The 19,785-nt window shown below is 33.5% G+C and overlaps 5 protein-coding genes across 5 annotated transcripts in view; 2 read left to right on the top strand and 3 right to left on the bottom strand.

Moving 5' to 3' along the window:
- Positions 1 to 269: 269 nt before the first annotated feature.
- Positions 270 to 1,253, top strand: TRIADDRAFT_61932 (uncharacterized protein; the record flags this gene model as incomplete). Its single annotated transcript, XM_002117900.1, has 1 exon — positions 270 to 1,253. The coding sequence occupies one exon, from the start codon at positions 270 to 272 to the stop codon at positions 1,251 to 1,253; it is 984 nt and encodes a 327-aa protein (XP_002117936.1).
- A 6,491-nt stretch (positions 1,254 to 7,744) lies between these two features.
- Positions 7,745 to 8,872, bottom strand: TRIADDRAFT_64393 (uncharacterized protein; the record flags this gene model as incomplete). Its single annotated transcript, XM_002117862.1, has 2 exons — positions 7,745 to 8,707; positions 8,807 to 8,872. The coding sequence occupies 2 exons, from the start codon at positions 8,870 to 8,872 to the stop codon at positions 8,018 to 8,020; spliced, it is 756 nt and encodes a 251-aa protein (XP_002117898.1). The 3' UTR covers positions 7,745 to 8,017.
- Positions 8,873 to 11,274: 2,402 nt separating this feature from the next.
- TRIADDRAFT_61930 (uncharacterized protein) lies at positions 11,275 to 12,898 on the top strand (the record flags this gene model as incomplete). Its single annotated transcript, XM_002117899.1, has 6 exons — positions 11,275 to 11,427; positions 11,524 to 11,616; positions 11,789 to 11,858; positions 12,007 to 12,139; positions 12,564 to 12,678; positions 12,824 to 12,898. 6 exons carry the CDS (start codon positions 11,275 to 11,277, stop codon positions 12,896 to 12,898), a joined length of 639 nt encoding a protein of 212 aa, XP_002117935.1.
- A 557-nt stretch (positions 12,899 to 13,455) lies between these two features.
- Positions 13,456 to 16,136, bottom strand: TRIADDRAFT_61929 (uncharacterized protein; the record flags this gene model as incomplete). Its single annotated transcript, XM_002117861.1, has 7 exons — positions 13,456 to 13,582; positions 14,017 to 14,141; positions 14,551 to 14,666; positions 14,870 to 14,975; positions 15,428 to 15,493; positions 15,586 to 15,655; positions 16,060 to 16,136. The coding sequence occupies 7 exons, from the start codon at positions 16,134 to 16,136 to the stop codon at positions 13,456 to 13,458; spliced, it is 687 nt and encodes a 228-aa protein (XP_002117897.1).
- Positions 16,137 to 18,023: 1,887 nt separating this feature from the next.
- TRIADDRAFT_61928 (uncharacterized protein) overlaps positions 18,024 to 19,785 on the bottom strand; it is a gene marked incomplete at both ends in the record, with an annotated part of 3,530 nt that continues 1,768 nt past the window's right edge. The window contains 8 exons of the mRNA XM_002117860.1: positions 18,024 to 18,137; positions 18,378 to 18,454; positions 18,557 to 18,623; positions 18,747 to 18,809; positions 18,951 to 19,001; positions 19,287 to 19,367; positions 19,470 to 19,541; positions 19,660 to 19,761. Coding sequence (XP_002117896.1) covers positions 18,024 to 18,137; positions 18,378 to 18,454; positions 18,557 to 18,623; positions 18,747 to 18,809; positions 18,951 to 19,001; positions 19,287 to 19,367; positions 19,470 to 19,541; positions 19,660 to 19,761 — 627 coding nt within the window. The remainder of the gene's footprint in view (positions 18,138 to 18,377; positions 18,455 to 18,556; positions 18,624 to 18,746; positions 18,810 to 18,950; positions 19,002 to 19,286; positions 19,368 to 19,469; positions 19,542 to 19,659; positions 19,762 to 19,785) is intronic.

The raw sequence follows: 19,785 nt of genomic DNA, 5'->3' as shown, positions 1-19,785 counted from the left end.
TAAAATATTGATCCATGCATAGCAAAGTCATAGGCAATTTTCTCTTTCCAATGGTTAACAATTTAATACAAAATTTTATGGCATAGCTCTTTCACAAGTAAGCATCCAGCTTTGAAAATATAAAATTTGTATGCAATAGCACATAAATCGTAGTTTAGAATGTCATCATAATTTATCATAATTTCGACACAATATCAGTACTTTAATTTGAATTTGGTTATATCTAACATATAAATAGCTGAAATTATTACAATTTCCAACGACCTGCAATGTCCAATCCAAATTCGTCTCATTCTTTATTAGTAAATGAAACTATGGACATTTTCACTGGTTTATCTCCGACTGCTGAAATCATGTTTTTGTCCATTATTATGATTACAGCATTGCTTGGCAATTTTTTCAATTTATGGACCATTTATCTTACACCCTCATTAAGGACTTACAGCAACGTCCTTTTATCAGCTATTGCAATAAATGACTTCTTAACCAGTTTATTTGTAATACCATTCTTAATTGCCATGGTTTGTATCGGTAATCATAATTCACTTTGTCAATTGCAAGGCTTTTTAATCAGCATATTTAATGGCGCATCATTTATGTTATCTGTAGCGATAAGTGTAGAACGATGTCATGCAGTGGTAGCTCCTTTCACCTACATTAGACAAACTTCCGCTAGAAATTATGCTTTAGGCGTTGTGACTTGTTACATCGGGCCATTAATATTGGCAATAATGCCACTGCTATCTCTAGAAAATCGTGGCTTCGGACGATATTATCATTTAACAACATGTTGGCTACCATTTCACGTAAATAGTAGAAACGATGCTATTAATACTGCTTATGCTATCGGTGTTAGCATAACTGTAGCGGTAATCATATCTTGTAACTTAATCCAATTCGTTATTGCTTACAATAAAGCTTTCAAAGATAGAAACCGCTATCAAAGTATACTAATACCATTAAGAACCATCTCATTAATTGTTGGAACTAATGTCTTATGTTGGTTGCCATTTAATGTTTTATTACTCAATGGTGTTATTCGTTATTGGTGTAATGAAAGCGATCACACTGTAAATAAAAGTTTAGCTCAAATTGCTCTCATATTAACTTATTGCAATATCGCTATTAATCCCATAATTTTCGTTGCTACGAATTCAGAATTACGTAAAAATTTACCGTTGCCAGTCTGTACTTACTACAACAGAGACAAGGTGGTGCCTTTTGTTCGAACTCGAATACTTTTTAACGTTTAATGATTTAACAAGTTATCCTTTGCGAGATAATAAATTTAAATTAAACTAAGAACAGGACAGTTATGGTTGATTAAGTCAACAAATTCAGCCAAACTAGTCCATTCAGGGAAGAATTAAAGTAGCGATTAATTAGCACAGTAAATTTTTTCCTTTTTCATTGCTTGCACGTCTGAACAAGAAGAATATCGTTATAAGCAAAAGAAATCCTTATGAATAAAAATAACGAGTATTAGCGTATAATTACTTCAATTGCAATTTCAGTTTTGAAATAGTACAGCTTAAATATAAAGACTTAATAGCCAAATTAACGAACGGCGAATGAAATTATACTGTAAGTTTGTTAACGTTGCAAATAATGATTTCTTACCAAACAATGGTTACTATTTTACATAGCTAAACTTACAGATGGCTAATAATTCGACAAGCTATTAGTATATATGGAAAAAAATGTGAACCTTTGATCGCTATCTATGTAAATTATTTATGGCAGTTCTCTTAACCTATATAACAAAGACATAGTCGTTTACTTTTAAGCTTTCTATAATTAATATAAGTGTCAATCTCTTAATATGCCATAAGCATTGATGTCGTTATGGTAGATAAATGTATGAGTATCTACTTTTCGTAACGGCAAAGCAACACTTAGAATGTAATATTCATTAAATTTTTTTAACCGGCGATAATTTGTAATAGAATAGGAATCTATTCCATAACCTGTTTTAACCAAAACTAGTAGCGCAAAATTACCACCGTATGATATTTATAATTAAAAGTCTATTAGCAGTAGTATTACAAAGGAACCAATATAGAATAGCTGTATTTCAGTCATCCTGAGATAAATTTTCAAGAAATATGCTAAGAAGGCTTATTAACCACGTTTTGCATGTTTGTTATATAAAAATTATTGCATACTTTATTCATGTTACTTCAGTTTTAATAAAAAATTGATTATGTAACTACGCTATATATTAGCTGGCTTTTTAATAAAGTTAGGATTCATAGTTTAGCCTGCCGAAGTTATTAGTATTTGAGTTACAGTTTAGGTCTATTGAAAGAGTCGACAGCGAGTACTTTGTGTTTAACCACCTCGTAACACTTTAAAGTACCTTTGTAAATCTAGATTCTTAACAGCTAGAGGCAAAAAATTCTAGTAATGAACTATCAGCTGCCCTATATGAGAGGATAGAAACATGGAGGAGACCATACTCTAGTTTTTTCAAGTCAGTTTTACGATATTAAATGAGCTTACTCGTGAGTACTTAATTTCAGACTTTATTCTCATATTGTAATATCATCGCTCCATTAGAATATCTGTCGAGATTTTTAGCCTATATTCAATTAACGCCTAGCTATGAAGTATTTTAACTGTTAACAGCTATTAGCCATTTTGACTAAGTTATTCAGTATATAATTATGCTTTCAGATTTTGCTTTTGGCTGCTTAAAATTTACTTTACCCTATTGTTATATTCATGGTCGATAAATAAGTGAAGCATAGCCAGCGTTATGCCTGTAACTCAATTATTTAAATGAAGCCATTTTAACGTGTTGGGTTTAGAAATACTGGAGTAATTCAACTTCAGAAATATGAATAATGCTTAACAAGAAAACCAGAAATAACGCCCAACATCATTCGTTATCCTAAATTTTAATGTCAGAAAATCAGAATCCCCCAGACTATAAGAGAGGATTTATCAATTAATTGTCAATTGTCAGCTTTTAATAATATTGTAATATCGGCAGGTTTCAGCGAAACCATGAATTATAATCACTGACACCGATACATTTATTATCGGCTTCTAATACTACTAAATTTACTTATACTATACACTATAATACTGCCTGATTTAACCTTGACAATAAATCGGAAATATTACCACATCGATTAATCATTGACTATTAAGATTACTTAGTTAAGAATTAAAATTAAATTTAGCAAGGTAATTACATGCTGTATTAGCATTTTATGCGAGGCTCTGAATTTGTTATCGATCGATTTAAAATTATGGTGTTAATCAGTGAATTTGTATCCAAATAATATACGATATCATAGTCAATTTTCTATCATCGCATAATTATACCCATATTTCACTACAGTTGAAAAGCAAGCGTCAATTTTCACATTAAGCGGCCATCATGAGCTTTACGTTCATGATTTTATAAAATTCATTAATTTGCGGAACAATTATGGTGATTTATTTATTTTATTGTTTTCACATGACATGGACTTAAGTTAAGAGTAATATTTCTTTAATCTTACGCAAACATAGTTTATTACCATCTAATTCGAACATGCAACAAACAGAACTATACTGAGTAAGCAACTAATCTACGACCAACGTGCACTTTCAGATTACCATGTCTATGAGTTATCTTTAGATCACATAATCAATGATTTACTAAGGTTATCAACTATAAGATGTTAACAGCCATGTCATTGAAAGGAAATTTCACAGAAAGCTAGCTGCCTCAACAGCGGCAATTCCTCACGCGATGGCGTCTAGCCCAATTGCGTCGACGTCTCCAACTGCGACGGCGTCTAGCCCAATTGCATCGACGTCTCCAACTACGGCGGCATCTACTCCACTATTTGAAAATTAGTAAATATTTTAATCGTGTTTATCAGAGCTATCACTTTCCAATGATAAATACAGACCTAGACAAACTTCACACCAATTAGAACCTCGTGCCAGTAGAAAAAAGTATCATCAAACGCCTAAGGAATCAATTCTAATTTCCTGTATAGTAAGTAAGTTATTAAGAGCGGTACAAAATTTGCTCAAGTTTCAGTATGTTTCCTATTGAAACTAAAAATTGCTGTCGAAGGATAAGATTTTACGGTAGAGGTTGGCTATGGTAACAAATTAATTAGTTCATGGCAAAATTATCCTATCAACTAAGTTCCATCACTTGACATATATAGTTTTATGCAACTGGCTCTCAACTCTTACTTGCGCTATATATCCTAAGCACTTACGTTATTGTTGCTGTTATTGTTGTTGTTATTGTTGTTATTATTGTTATTGTTATTATTGTTATTATTGTTATTATTGTTGTTATTGTTGATGTTAATGTTATTTTTTATTTCCTCCAGATCCGTTTCTGATCCTTCTTCTGCTTCTTCTTCATCACGATCATCGACATCCTTGACATCGTAATCTGGTTCACGCTCTGCATCTGTGTCTGCATTACAGACAAGGGCGAATAGGCAGGTAGCAAGGATAATCAATTTAATGTTCATGCTCTCTAGATGATTTAATAAAGTATAGAATGATTCTTTTACTTTGGAAAGACGGATTTAATGGAAGAATGATAATTACGGTAGTTCTACTATAATATTCATAGGTCAGTCAATGCCGTTTGCAATCGATGAGAATTATTATTATGTTTTGTAAACTTGAGGTTGAATTTCTAAGGTTCAGTCTTACTAACAGACATATGTGTAAGTCACGAGTGCTATCCATTCTTCACGCAGAGAAACATTAGAATCTCTGACTATGAAACTTAAATAAACAATTATAGCTATATGTTGATGACTATATTGCAGTCTGTAATAAACTAATTTAAAATAAAAAAGATCATTTCAATTTGGTACCTTACATTTAGTAACAAACCTCACTTTAAATTTGCTTCCGAGACGTAGCAGGAAAAAAATGTCTGTCGATAAAGGATCCTTTTCCAACCTTTTATACTGTTGCTGGCGTTTCTAATGGACTAATGGATTAGGAAAAAAACAGCATGAGATTTCATTGATATTGAATAAAATAAAGTTCTCATATAAGTGTGCACTAAACAGGTAAAGTCACCTCTGTAATGATTGCATATTTACAGCATTACTGATATTTCTGGTGATAATAGAGTAACAATTTTTAATAAAGGAGACACATTAGCTGTGAAATGAAACGCCTATTTCGCAAAAGAGCCTGTATATGCAAGTATCAACTGGTATTACATTGGGAATTGCAATCTTTGTTTGCCACTCTTCTCGGTTCAGACATTTATAAAAAGAGCCTAACAATTATTAAGTTTATAGGCAAATAATTAACTATTGATAAAGACTTTAGCTGCATAAATCATTATATAATGACACCGTAGTTTCCAATGCAGCAACCAGTTGCTTAGAAAGATCATTTTTTAACACCTTAGACAATATTATTTGTCTTCTGCAAGCCAATACATACCCTGCTAGGCCTATTCAGTAATAAACCGATTAAATTTCTTAGCTATGACATAGAAGAATTTTTCTTTTTCTATTAGCGGCAGAGTGATACAGACATTTATAATCTATATGATAGGCATCCTACTGAAGCTATAACTAAAATAATTAGAATATTGGCAATCTAAATCTTATATGTTTACTTTGGCATGATAATACTAACTTGTTTCATCCTAAGATCAACAATTGCTAATGTTAACAGATCTGCTAATCTTTATTTCTTATATAACTCACCAATCTAAGAATAAATCACAAATTTTTGTATGGCGCACGTAGCCAATGTGATGCCCCACCAAGATAAAACTTAATGCAATACTAATAAGATAATAATTGCATTTTAAGAAAGTCTAAATTAGCTCTATTTCAGTGATCTTAAATTCATTAGCATGTAAATATCTTAAGATCACAGCGGCCTATCCGATAGAGAGATGCAAAATATCTCTTTATACCATTATGATTTAATTATTTGACATATTAATTAAACTTCACACAGAGCTTCTAATCGAATGAATAGATCAATTTTAACTGCGTGAAAAAATCTGAAAACAATTGAAATTGATTTATACGGAAAAATTATCTTTTATAAAGTTTTGGACCGACTTATTTTATTATTCAGAAGTCTACATACTCGTAGCCCAATAAGCTGAATATAATTCGCGTTGTTGTAGGATTAATTAATTACCAATCTAATATTTTATCGAGCTTGCATTGCCAAATGTGCGAATAATAATATAAAACTCATCATTTTCTGGCTTTTTAAATTTGATATATTATAATTCTGAACATTTTATCTCGCGAAAATCAGGAATAATAACGTGTGACTACCAACTGATTTTGGTGTACATAAAATCATACATATTAATTACTACAAAATCCATTGATTCGAAAATGCATCCCTGCATTATTGCTATTTCGCATACTGTATTCATCTTATAAATTTACATAGGCCAACTGCCAATGACTACCGTATTTACAGCTAAAGAATTAGAGTCATCTTCTTTATTTTTCGTAAAACTTTTACAAGTTTATGAAACCTTTTATGCTTTCGTAATTTCATTAAAAAAAAGAATTCTTTCTTATTGTTTGCTTCTCATAACTTCAATATTCTAAAGGTTAAGGTTAATTATTGACTTCGATATGACGCTGGACTGGGAATTAAGTCATTTTTCCAAAAAAAGCGTTATTATACTAAAACTATGCTAGCTTAACAAAAAGCTTCGCAGTAAATTAATACGCATTTTCTGTCTAACCTGACGATGCCTATGTAAATTATATTGAACGCCGAAAGCTTTTGCAAATAAACATAGACTTGTAAGTAAAAATGAACTAGTTGGTGATAGCCTTTCTGTACGTCATGGAAGATACACCGTAAACGCAGTATTTAAGTAATTTCAATGCTAAAGTTAAGCTAGTCTATTACAGTATCTTGCATAGCATTAAGTACTGTAGATATGCATGTTTACTTCGTAACACTCGTTGTAAAATGGAAGCAGTCCGATGACATTTACTAAGATAACTAACGAAATTTGATGGATTAATTAGTAATGCCTTTACTTGTATATTACAATACGCGTATATTACGAAATTATAAAGTATTCCTACTTAACATATGGAATTGGTGACTGATTGAATTCAAGATTAAAATCAAAATAGCAACTTTTATCACGATACTACGCAGAAAAAAGAAACTCTTCGTCTAGAGTAACTCTAGGTTTTATGCTATTTTAGGCGTGGAATTAAAGTAAAGTTTCAGTTTTGGAAAGTTAAACAGTCCAAAAAATTCTACTAGAGTTCATACTTATGATTTACGAAGTATGATACTGTCACACACCACTAGTGATAAAGTAGTCTACTCATGCCAATGCTTACGAAGAACGCCTCTTGACTGACTGAGGCGAGATTAGCTATATGACCAAATAATTCAGTTCCAACGACCGAATACTATAGTATAATTATAGCGCCACAGATAGTGTAGACGAGGTAGTCAGAGATTTACTACTATTTATTACTGAAGAAATCTGGACAACCAAGATTAAAGTCTTGACAATTCAATAGCAATTGACAATTTAGTTGACTAACTAACTGACTAACTAACTAAAAGTGGTCTTCAGAAATTGTGATGGAGGGTTCGAAGAGTCAGATAATGTAGTTTTAGTTGCCACGCAGAGAATTGCACAAGGAGCTTAAGAAAAGAGGATACTTTATTATAGATAGTAGTTAGGTACAATGTGATAACTATATTTAAGAGTAGATTACACTTACAATACAATCCAAATACACTACAATTATGAAGTTAGATACTAATAAAGTAAGATTTGACACCATACAAGTTATCATAATCAGTTATCTAAAATCAAGACATTGCATTTAAACTATCAGTACCCCTCGTAGCTTGAGTTTGCTATATAAGTACGTGCTAGGAGGTATTTTGGAAAGCTTGGAGGAAAGATATCGATAATAAAGAGGATCCAGTAGTTCTTAAAATACATTCAGTTAGCGTAAGACGTTGGTTTAAGCACTGTACGCCACTATAATTCAATGATGTCTACTTAATGACGATATGGGCCACCAATCCACCAGTTCGTTGTTGTGGTAGCTGTTGCAGTGCAAGAAAACAATTTATTAATTCCATAATAATGGCCGAAAACGTCTTCACTTGATACAGGATTACTGACAGTAAATCTTCCACACATTCTACTTGAATGCGAAACATCTATATGTAAATGAAGGTGTGGATCGGTCCAGAATGGAAGACTACATTTTCTGCAATAATGTCCACGAACGTTGATATAGTCGACTATAACACAAGTTGCATGCGCTTTTGGAGCGAAAAATAGTTTATTTGCACAAAATGATCCCTTTAAGTAATCACGACGACTTTGAAGTCCTTTCACGCCTTGGCTATCAAAGTTACACGTAGCACGATAATGTGTCGATAATGGTGCATTCTTTAATGAAAGCATTCTGGCTTTAGAAAGTCGATAGCATGACCAATTAGGTGTGCACTCGTTGGAGGCAACATCATAATAAAAGCCCTTGTCGTATGTGCGAGTAGTGGCTCGTGCATTAGTTGTTGATAACGATTCTATAAGTGTCCATGCGAATCCAGGATCAGATAGGAAATCGCAAAATACAAGATAGGGCTTATTTACAGAATCATAGAGTGTAAAATATCCATTGTACGAGACTCGAAATATATTTCTAACTTCAGCGCATGTTTTGGGTTTTTTCTTAATTACCTAATAAATTAAATTTTATAAAGATACTGTGCATCAGTTTTACAGAATTAAGCTATACTTTCGGTACTCTTTAAATATTTTGGATACCATTTAACTTACTGTCATTCTTGCGGTTGATAGAATAGCTAAAAGGATTAAGCACATCAGTAAAGTACATTTTGCCATTGCTGCAAACTCAATTAGTACAACACTTGATAATGAATAAGTATAAACTTTTCGATCACCTTCCTAAAAATTATTACTCGTTAGCATAGACCAGTATTTATACTTTCTCCATTCTAATTTCGCATATATTAATTAATACTGCACCGTTATCAATATGTCAATCATAGATCGAGGGAAATTTTCTTTCGTTAAGGATAAAGGTAATGTTTGCATAGCAGTCATAACATAGTTTCCATAATAAGATTACTTCCCTAGGATTGTTGTAATATTTATTTATCTATGACGTTATAAATATTTTAAATAGATAACTGCTTAGTTGCATAATGTTATCCATATAATGATAATTAATGTTCATATGGATTTACTATAAATTGACTGAGTTATCAATAAAGTTTGGGTTCGATTTTATCTAAGAGTGACTAGTAGAGTTACGGTTTCTCCTAAAGATAGTATGAAGAAATAATGGCAGCAACTTCCAGAAACTCCTATCTACCGATACAGTAATGCAATAAAAATGATAGATAACCACTTGTCTGACAAATACGAAACTAATTAATTAATTAATTATTACCGATTCTCTAGTATTATAATAATTGTGAATATTGCGGTGAATTGAAAATAGAAATATGTTAATTATTTATAGGCGTTATCGGCTATATTGTTGATTAATTTCTGAATAGTAAGAAAGTTACCAGGGAGTTCATAGTTATTTAATTTCTGTTCATGTATGATACCGGATGTGATTCAGAACTGAGAGAAATACTGTATCCTAGTCAAAGTAAGAACAATTATATTATTATTAATATACTATACAGTACAGTAGATACATTTATGTATTAGATCACGATTTAATTAATTGATTAATAGCCCCAATGTCGTACGAAACTAAACCGAGTAATAGTTAGGGCGAACTGTCGAGATCAAATGAATGTACAAATCACTAGAAGTTCAGTGTAAGTACGGTATAGTAGTTCGTTACCGGCAGAAAATATAAAATCATTATAATTCAGAAAAGTAGCTTAAAAGTTAGTTATAAAAGTCCCTATGCTTTCTCTCTTTTCGCATAAATGCATTGACAGCAGCATATGTACTGTAGTGTGATGTAGTTATTTCGAATTATAATAACACTCATCTATAATTTTAGCGCTAAGGTTACGAAAGATACGAGTGTAAGTTGTAACTATCTTAGGAATGATTGTTAGTACATGTACATTGTACTATAATGTACTGTCCAGTAATAAAAGAAAATTGTCTATTGAAAGTTAAACGAATTGGTTAAACCCGTTCACGAGATAAAACATCAATACTGATGAAAATTTTATTGCATCGCATTAGTGTAAACGCCAGTTGTTTGAATCACATAAAAAGAAAAGAAAGAGAACACGCCTAGAACTATCCTTCACCACACCAAAGATTTGTTTCAGATTGACAGCTAACCATTTTGCTAGTCATTTTAACACGGTATACTATCGATACGTAGCAGGATCAACGTGTTCAATATCGATTTCTTTCACTTTCCTCCGTATTTTTACTCATTTTGGCGGATTACCGAATTACTGATCTGATGCAATCGAATGGTCGCCAATGTCGGGGACTTCTGGTAAGAGAAAATTCGTAGATAAGTCCCTTCCTACCGCGAAATAAAAGAGTATATCTGTCACATACCATTTGTGACAACGTCCGTTTCTTACTGACTTAACAACTCAAAATCTCCATTTTAATATCACTGTAATGGAAGTCTTGAAATGAAAGTCAGGATCAGGTAGCGTCCACAGTATACAGTATATCAAAGTGGTTTAAGTAACGTCTTATTAATTATAAATTATCCGACCGAATTTTGACCTACTACTGAGTAACCCTGGGAATTAAGTAATAACCATGGACTACCGGTAAAGCCTGCCATCGCCCATCGGTTATGCCGATAAATGCGTCCAATGTGTAAACTCGATGTTGTCTAAAATATTGACGCTATACAATAGTGTAAAATGCATTAACTCGCGATATCTGTTTTGCACACACACGAAGAAGGCGTTTTTGGTACGACTCTTACAGTACATACAGTACAGTACAACGACTGTACACTGTACTGTACTGTACTGTACAGTGTACTGTACAGTACTCTTGTTCGAAAACTTTGCCGCCAAAGCAATGTTGACCAACTGCCAAAACAAAGTACTGTAGTGTACTGTACTGTACTGTAGTGTACTCTAATGATTTCTAGTAGTGCATAGTACTGCACGTACGGTATTACTGTACTATACTACAGTACTGTACAGTACGCCACGGACATTTTTACAGTACAAACGACTTGACTGCAGAAACTGTACAGTACAAAGTTCATACGGTACACTGTACACTGTGCAATACAGAATATTGATGGTGATTCTGTACGGATAACAAGAATGGCGGAGATCGTCTCCAAAGCAGAATCTGCAGAATCCAATCCTTGGCTTACCGATTCGCACATTCAGTTAGGTTCTTTGCAGCGCATATTAAGTATTGTTGAGAAGCATGAACATGGCAGTTTGCTTCATAAAGAAAACGAGGAATCATCGGTATAAATTCATCAAGCAACTTATTGTAAAAGTTGATGTCGTAATGCAGTCAACGTATTAAATGACATAATCGACTGTCATCATTTCCATTTAAAGGTCAGCCAACAGTTTCAAACGGACAACTGGATATCATCGAAATTACTCAAAACCTTATCTAAAATCGATACTTTAACCGAGGCCTTAGATAACGTAAGATCCTTATGAAAATGTAGTCGTTGTTCTATGATATCTTGCATCTTGATAGCCCAACGGAGTAGATACTATAATGTTTTATTATTGTCCGATCTAACGTAATTTCAAGAAATTTTTATACTTTGCCTGTATGCTATGTGTAATGGATGAACAATTCCCCCTCAACCAGGTTGATTGCGAAATGTGCTATATAGAGAAAGATAAAATGACTCGCGATATTACCCGTATCGATCATTTAGGTTCGTAATTTATTGTTACTATTTGAGTCGATTTCCTTTTAACATGATACTTGAGTGTACATTGTTCATTACTACAACATGAAACAGTGCAAGGACTGTGTCGACGACACAGCATGATTTGATTCTTGCTTGTTACATTTGTCAACAGTATCCAAAGTGGAATTGCTGGAAGATCTAACTGCTCATCTTACTAGTGTGATTGAAAAGCAGGAACGAATACTATCCGTTCTGCAGGAATCTGTCATTGGTGATTATTTGGAAGTGAATGCAAAGTATCATGGGTGCGTATTACAGCTGCGTTGGTGCTACGATCGATGAGCAAATGAATATTCAGTGTGCAAAGAATAGCGAGATATTAGTTGAGGATCTGTTAACTGTAACTGATTTAGCTGAATCACAACACCCTAATTAGTGATACTTTACATCAATATTGGCTATTCTGTGCCTAAATAGTTAACATTAAGATCATTGTTTTTCACGTGATTGAACGTAGACGTCAAAGAAGTTACATTTATATTAGCCTTTATGGCTGCACTGCACTTAGTTTCAGGCACTCTTCTTTTTCTTATGAGTCCCTCGTAGTGTTGAACATTATTTGTACGGCATAAGTCGCTGCGCTTTAAATGCTAAATTCATTTTGTCAAAACTCAACTATGATACAATTATAGATGTAACACAAATATTAACATTGGACATATCTTGCAGAGATGTCGTGCATTTTTTTCCAGCAATAGCGAAAGGAATAGCTTCGTTAAGTGAAAATTTAAATAACATTGGATGGTTCTCTGAATTTTTTGTCAGTGCTAGAGAAGCGACCCTGGTATGTTACAATAGAAAAACGATATTTAATTAACGTAAATACAATATAGTCATGTTTTCCCCCTGGTTAGAATCAATGATTACCATTACTGTACAGAGTGCATATTAATCTAGACGAATTTTTGCCTTTTATCTGCCGCTCTTAGTTACCGTTGTTAACGGCACGCTTAGTTGTGATAGCTGTTCTGCAGATCTGGAATTTTGTCTATTTAAGCTACTGAATATACTCCTGTCTTCAATAAACGTACTCATATTTCTCGATGATTATTAATTCGGGCTGTATAGGAGAATCGCTTGGCAAAAATAGAAAATAAAGCTGCTTACCTGCAATCTAAGTTTGTCCTGCTGAAACGAATGAGGGATGCATTCTCTGAATTACATGAAGAACAATTACAAAAATATCCATAGTAATTTCATTTAGGTACTGCTGCTACGAAGTTCAGTTAGATATAATGTACTGAGGCTCGGTGGATATCATTCCCTGCCGTGTGATGTACCCTTAGACAATTATCACCAACATACGATGTAGCAATACTACTGTTTATTTAATTCTATAGCTTATTGAAATAATGTTTTATATGGTTATGAACAATTGTAAAAATTCAAGATTTCAATTAATCTTTCAAACGCGTTCTAAGTGAAGTTTTTACAGTTAATAAAAAGTATGCAATAAAATTTTAAACGTAGTACAATGAGTAGTTCCAGGTTACTGCTACGACAGCAGCAGATGCAAATATTCACGATTCACCTGTATAAATCATAGATTATGACTGCTTAATCAATATCTAGGCTTTGCCGATATAGCAAAGTATAAGTACATAGCGTAAACGCCAATTGTGCTAGTGAAGACAACTTTGAAGGGCAAAATACCCAAATTCCTTAACGGCTGGATTTGAATCAGCAATCTGTAATACAATAAAATTGAAAAATGAGCATCTTACTCCATTTCAATTTCCGAGGCAATACTGATTACTCAAAACGGTATCGCTACGAATTTAGACTATCTGCAGAATACTAGAAACTGAATTTGATTTACTAAGGAATCAGTATGAACATACTCAACGAGACTTTCTAACTAGAATATACAGTGTAATGCAATAACATGAACATTGATGGACAGAAGTGCTACATTTTAAGAAATAAATGCGTAATACTTAATCTTCGAGTTATCAACAAAGAAAGAGCAAATAGTAAACTTGATTATGTTAATGTAGACAAATCTGCTACGATCCTGCATGCGCTTTTAATTACCTATCGTAAACTACTATATAAGAGCACTAAAATCGTAATGATGTATAAATTCATGTTATCAAAGCATAGGTATGTTTCACTTACAAACCTGAATATAACCGGCATGAAAAACAAAAGCGAAATCAGCAGTAAAATAAGCGCTGAAATTACTTTGCTGGAGTCATTGAGGCGGAGCCAATTCCACATTAGAGCCGCTACTGCAGTATATTGGATCTATTGCATATAAAATCAATAAAGCATTGACGGTTCAAAAATTGTACTGTCCGATTTTCATATAATAGGGACTACTCTTAATATAATTAATTATGAATGTTTCACAAAGTTCCATAAATTTTAAAATAACAGTTACATCATCATTTAGGTCTCTATTTTTGCTAATGAATTTACTTGGGTCATGCATTTCCTAAGCACTTATTATAAGTAGCGATTTACGTTATCAAGTGAACGATAACTTCACTAGAAATTAATATTACGCGCATTACAGCTTCTTACAGTCCATATCTGACTGTTAATTTACCAAATGGTGACGCATGGGCAATGAACAAAGCTTCAACCCAAAGACATTTAAGCTTCAGCCGTAAGGCATCAACAACATGCCAAATGTAGAAGCTCCAATACTTACCAAGCTAATATTCCCATCGAAGCTTAAAAGGATATATTTCCACTCAAACTCGACGCCACGAGCTCCAACCCAAAGAGGCAAAATACGGGTGGCCATAAATTCGGCAGCCGACCAACCTAAGGCAAAATTGTAAGGTTGTGCGTTGAATTGATTTTATGGCAACAAATGATACAATCACTCTAGTAACTTGACTGCGCATAAAATATCAGTAGCCAGTAAATAAAGATTACAGCTGAACTGTATGGATCACCATTACTCCATATGTTCGTAACTATCCATCTTCCTAACTTTTAAATCATTCAATCAGTTATCAGCTTACCCATTCCAACAGCTAAAATTCTGCAGTCAGCTGCCACAGTCGTGTATGATAGTGCGAAATATAAACCAGTAACATCCAACAAATCTATCGTACATTTTATAATCTCCTAAAGAGAATCCGTAAGAAAAGCAATTGGCATTTTAAGAATTACAGCACTAATATCAATACAGCTACGATGTCTATAAGGATAGCCTTCACTAGTTGATATTATCACATGCATGATCGATAATCTATTCAATTAAGCCAGTACATCAAGTTTATTCACGTTAAGATTTTATGTCGTGAAGGGTATCCAGCGCATACGAGCACTTGATTTGTAGGTTTGTCAACATTAATGGATAGTATGTTTTAGTGAAATGCAAAATCAATGACTGCACAATATAACATAGATAATCTCGAACTTAACACCACGTTATACAGTATACTCTTAATTGTGGATCTATGGTTGTAAGCACTGAAATCCGGGCTTATTATTAAGGATAACGCACTGTAATATGTGGTTTCACACAACAATCATGATACAAAAGAAAATATTGTTACGTGTACTAGTGGTTTTACCGATCTAGCATCCAAGGTATCCGAGGCATCATAAGTTACTGGGAAGATTGTTGCTAAAGCTAACAACTGATTAAAACAATTATAATTCATCCATGTCATTGGTTAAGTACGAAATTATCACATTATTTGTAAATGAAACCTGAATATACCATGCGTACCTTCACAGCCTGCGTTATGAAGTACATTGCTCCAACTTTAATACATTTATTAAAGGCACTATATTCGGATCTGCAACATTATTAACAAAATGATCACGTCAAAAGATTAGCAGACGTATAACATTACGATTGTCAAGCTGAGCTAACGAGAAGATGAATGTCAAGGCATTTCTGGCGTTTTAAATTTGACGCACATGAGTGATCAACTCGCCGGAGCAAACAGACTACAGTAAAAGCGCATCACTAAATGTACTTTTTCTTTTGCATAGCAGACTCAAGGTACACATCCTAGTCTTCAACGGTTGATATACGTCTATTATTTGCCTCAATTTAATTCAATTTCATTTCATGTTGACCAAAGACTACTAATTTAAAATGATTGTATCTTGCAGTCACAGCTCATTATAATAGACTGGTATAGAATGATCAAGACTGCTTTCAGCTTCGAACTTGTGCATTACAAATGGTACTTACAGTTTTGAATACTTATAGGTAATAAAATAAGGTACATAACCAAGTGCTAGGCAATTGGCAAGATGAAAGAAGGTCATCTTTGTCTTCAATAGTACAATTTACTCAGTTCAAACTCAATCCAGTTACAAACTCAGTGCAGGACGACTTGAGGTAATTTCGATTTCGTCCTTCCTCATGTAGTCCACTCTGACTCTATCGTGAAGAACTTACTAGACGATCGGAAGGATCAGTATTCAGCTACAGCCCCGTACGGCGTACAGTACTGTACAGTATACAGTAGTACGTATTGTACACTCTACAGTACTGGACTGTACAGTACAGTACGTACAGTACAGTGTACAGTACATTAGTTCGGATTACAGTATAATGTACTGTAGCTTATGGTGCAGTACTGTACTGTTATCAGAAACTACCGATAAAAGAAAGACAAAGAGGCATACAGTACAGTACTAAGCCCATACAGTACACTGTACAGTACTGTACAGTACTGTAAAATATCAGCGAAAAGAATAAACCATGTACTGTACTGTACTGAGTACTGCATGCAATGTTACTGCACGGTATAGTACCGTATTTGGGTTACAGTACAGTATGTCAAAGAGATGTCAGTAATGTACTGTACACTGTACAGGTAGATTGAGGAGGAAAGGAGTCGACTTATTCAAGTTTCACCACCAACACGCTGTACTGGTGTTGATATTAAAATGGAGATCGATCATCAGAGAGAGAGTAGATCGAGAATGCATTTAACTGTAGGTAGATCGAGGAGGAAAGGAGTATATTTATTCAAGTTTCACGAACAACACACGTTACTGGTGTTGTTGCTAAAATGGAGATCGATCATCAGAGAGAGAGAGTAGATCGAGAATGTATTTTACTGTAGGTAGATCGAGGAGGAAAGGAGTATATTTATTCAAGTTTCACCAACATACGTTCCTGATGTTGTTGCTAAAATGGTGATCGATCATCAGAGAGAGATTAGATCGAGAAGGAGTATATTTATTCAAGTTTCACCAACACACGTTACTGGTGTTGTTGCTAAAATGGAGATCGAGAATGCATTGAATAAGCAAATGTACAGTATAGGATGATGTAGATCAAGACAGGTATGCTATGAATGTATGGACTGTACCGATTCTATCATGCAGTGATCTGATGCCATGTTGCTCTTGATACTAGGATAGTATTAGCAATGATATTATTTCATACTACAGTACGCTATTTTCACTGCAGTGTAGTACTGAATAAAAACGCTGTTCTGAGTAGGATTAAAGTCGGCAAAAGTGAACGCAATAGTAAATCCATGACTTTCATCATTTGATTGAATTTATTTGCAGTAGGATAAATGGATCATAGAACGACACCATTCAATGCAATATCATTGGCTGACATATTTCTACCATTGGATAAAACCCTCAATTGGGTAGACTGTCTTAATACCGTAAAGTAGGCTATCATTCTTTGATAAAAGGTTATCGACTACACTTGCAAGTTAAATGACAGTGTAAATCGCCATCGTAAGGTTTTGTATAGTCAATAATGCTACAAATTCAATGAATCGTATATTCAATTTCTAACATGAAATGGATTAATCAGAAAATGATTACGGAACACGACAATCTAAAATCAGGCGTTTACCTGTAATTATCTAATAAGGATAGCCTGAGAAGATGTAATTGGGATCATTGTACGCGTGGTTGTATTGTACAATCAGTAGACAGTACGCTTCCTTTCTGCGCCTAGTCGATAGATGGCTAGCGTTTATAAATTCAATTCCGATATTATAGTAGGAATTGCCGCTGTCTAGCTTGTTTATAACGCAATAGACTGATCTCTAAAATAAAGGTATGATGCTATAATGAAGTAATGCTACGCTTAGAAAACGATGGCATTTCTAGAATGAATACAGTAGTGGTTTCACTAAAGGTAATTATTTGAAGAAGATGAAAGCATTTCGTCAAGTATTAATATAAGTGAAAATTTGTATAAGATTCCTGGGGACCAGTCGTTGCCAAGTCCAAATCTTGTCTTAAATTTGATTTATCTTTCAATCGTGCATTCATTAGGATATGTTCAACCTATGAGTCAAAGAAAAAATGATCTCTCATTCACTCTTACTTGCAAGACATTAATACCATTTATATACTAAAGTAAAAATTAGCTGTAAACGTGCAGTTTTAATATTTCAAAGGTACGTCAGAAAGTCATTGCTATAAGCTTTGCTTGTACTAATGTAGCAACTGCAAGTCAGAGACCGCAACTATGAACGTAAAGTCTTACAAACTATTGCTTGTGATTAATAATAGTGCATCACTTACAACACCAATTCGCAAATCCATTTGTGTTATATCGTTTTTCAAGCGAGTTAAGGCTTGTTTAATTTTAACAAGTGGACCTATTATATGTATTCCAGAATAATGAATAAATAAATATTGATGACAATAATAACACCAATACCTTTCTTAATGAAGTCTTAATACAAGAATTCATTTCCAACCTGAGTCGGTCATGCTTGTTCCACGTTCGTCCATTTGAGATTTGATAACCTCAAGTTCTTCTGTAATCTGTATAATGAGAATAAAAAAAGTATTTCAAGTAAGACGTCTACTTGAATCTAAGTTCCAGTCTTAATTTTATGCCTTGCATTAAACAAGCGTAAAAAGTCTACTGATATCGAAAACGCTCACCTGAGATAATGTTTTTGTCAAATTATTGACGCCTACACTTCCTTGCTTGTATTTCTCGTTTATCTATTTCATGTACCAATACGTAAAGTTTTATGTTTATTAAATTATGCTCAAATTTAAAAGCCAACGAAATTCATAAATTGAAGCAGTTCTAGCATTATAGATAGATAACCATAGAACTGAGATAGATGACGTGAAACATACCTCTGCTAGACCATCTCGCCTGCCCCTGAACTCTTGTAAACTATTATCTAGCTATTAATAAATTAAATAAATAGTAACATTTATATCAATTATCAAATTTATACGAGTAATATTAACGATATCGGTTATAAATTTTGCATGAGGAAACTGTAACGAAGATGATCGACTGAGTATAATTGGTTATTATAATTATTTAATACAGTCCTGTCCGCATTAGTATTAATTACTAGCTTCACAGGCTGGTTTTAACTTCTTGAAATGCATAATATTTGTATTTTACCTATGTTATATCGGGATCGCTATCACTAACATGATTACTTATAGGTACTGATCTACCTGATTATTGACATATTTTTCTCGACTGGAAATTTTTTCCAGCGTTTTAGTGATTTCTTGATGTAGCTTATCTAAATGCCCCTAATAAGATTAGTTATGATAACTTAAATTTAAGGATGTTAATGGTTTAGATAATACAAAAATTATCCTGCTGAATGTAAAATAAATTATCCAGATACTTACCCTTGTTTCTGTTAACGTTGATTCAATTCCATCTCGATACTGATGCATTTGTTCCAGATGACTGCGCCAATCCTACGATTATTGTTCGGCCATGAATAATTATTACACAGTATGATAATGTAAATATGAAAATATGAGTGCCGTATATGATAGCACAAATACTAGCCTTATTATCAGATTTAATGTGAACCTTCAATGAAGGTAAAACTCTTTCCACTTCCATACGCCATTCAGTTACGTCCGTATTCGATTCCATGACACCTTCAGGTTTGGAAACATCCTTTTCGTCCTCCTATGAAATTTATCAATAGTTATT

Source organism: Trichoplax adhaerens, genomic scaffold (genome assembly GCF_000150275.1).
Source record: "Trichoplax adhaerens TRIADscaffold_32 genomic scaffold, whole genome shotgun sequence".
Taxonomy (NCBI): domain Eukaryota; kingdom Metazoa; phylum Placozoa; class Uniplacotomia; order Trichoplacea; family Trichoplacidae; genus Trichoplax; species Trichoplax adhaerens.
Note: the sequence above shows the minus strand (reverse complement) of the source record. Positions and strands in the feature narration are given on the sequence as shown.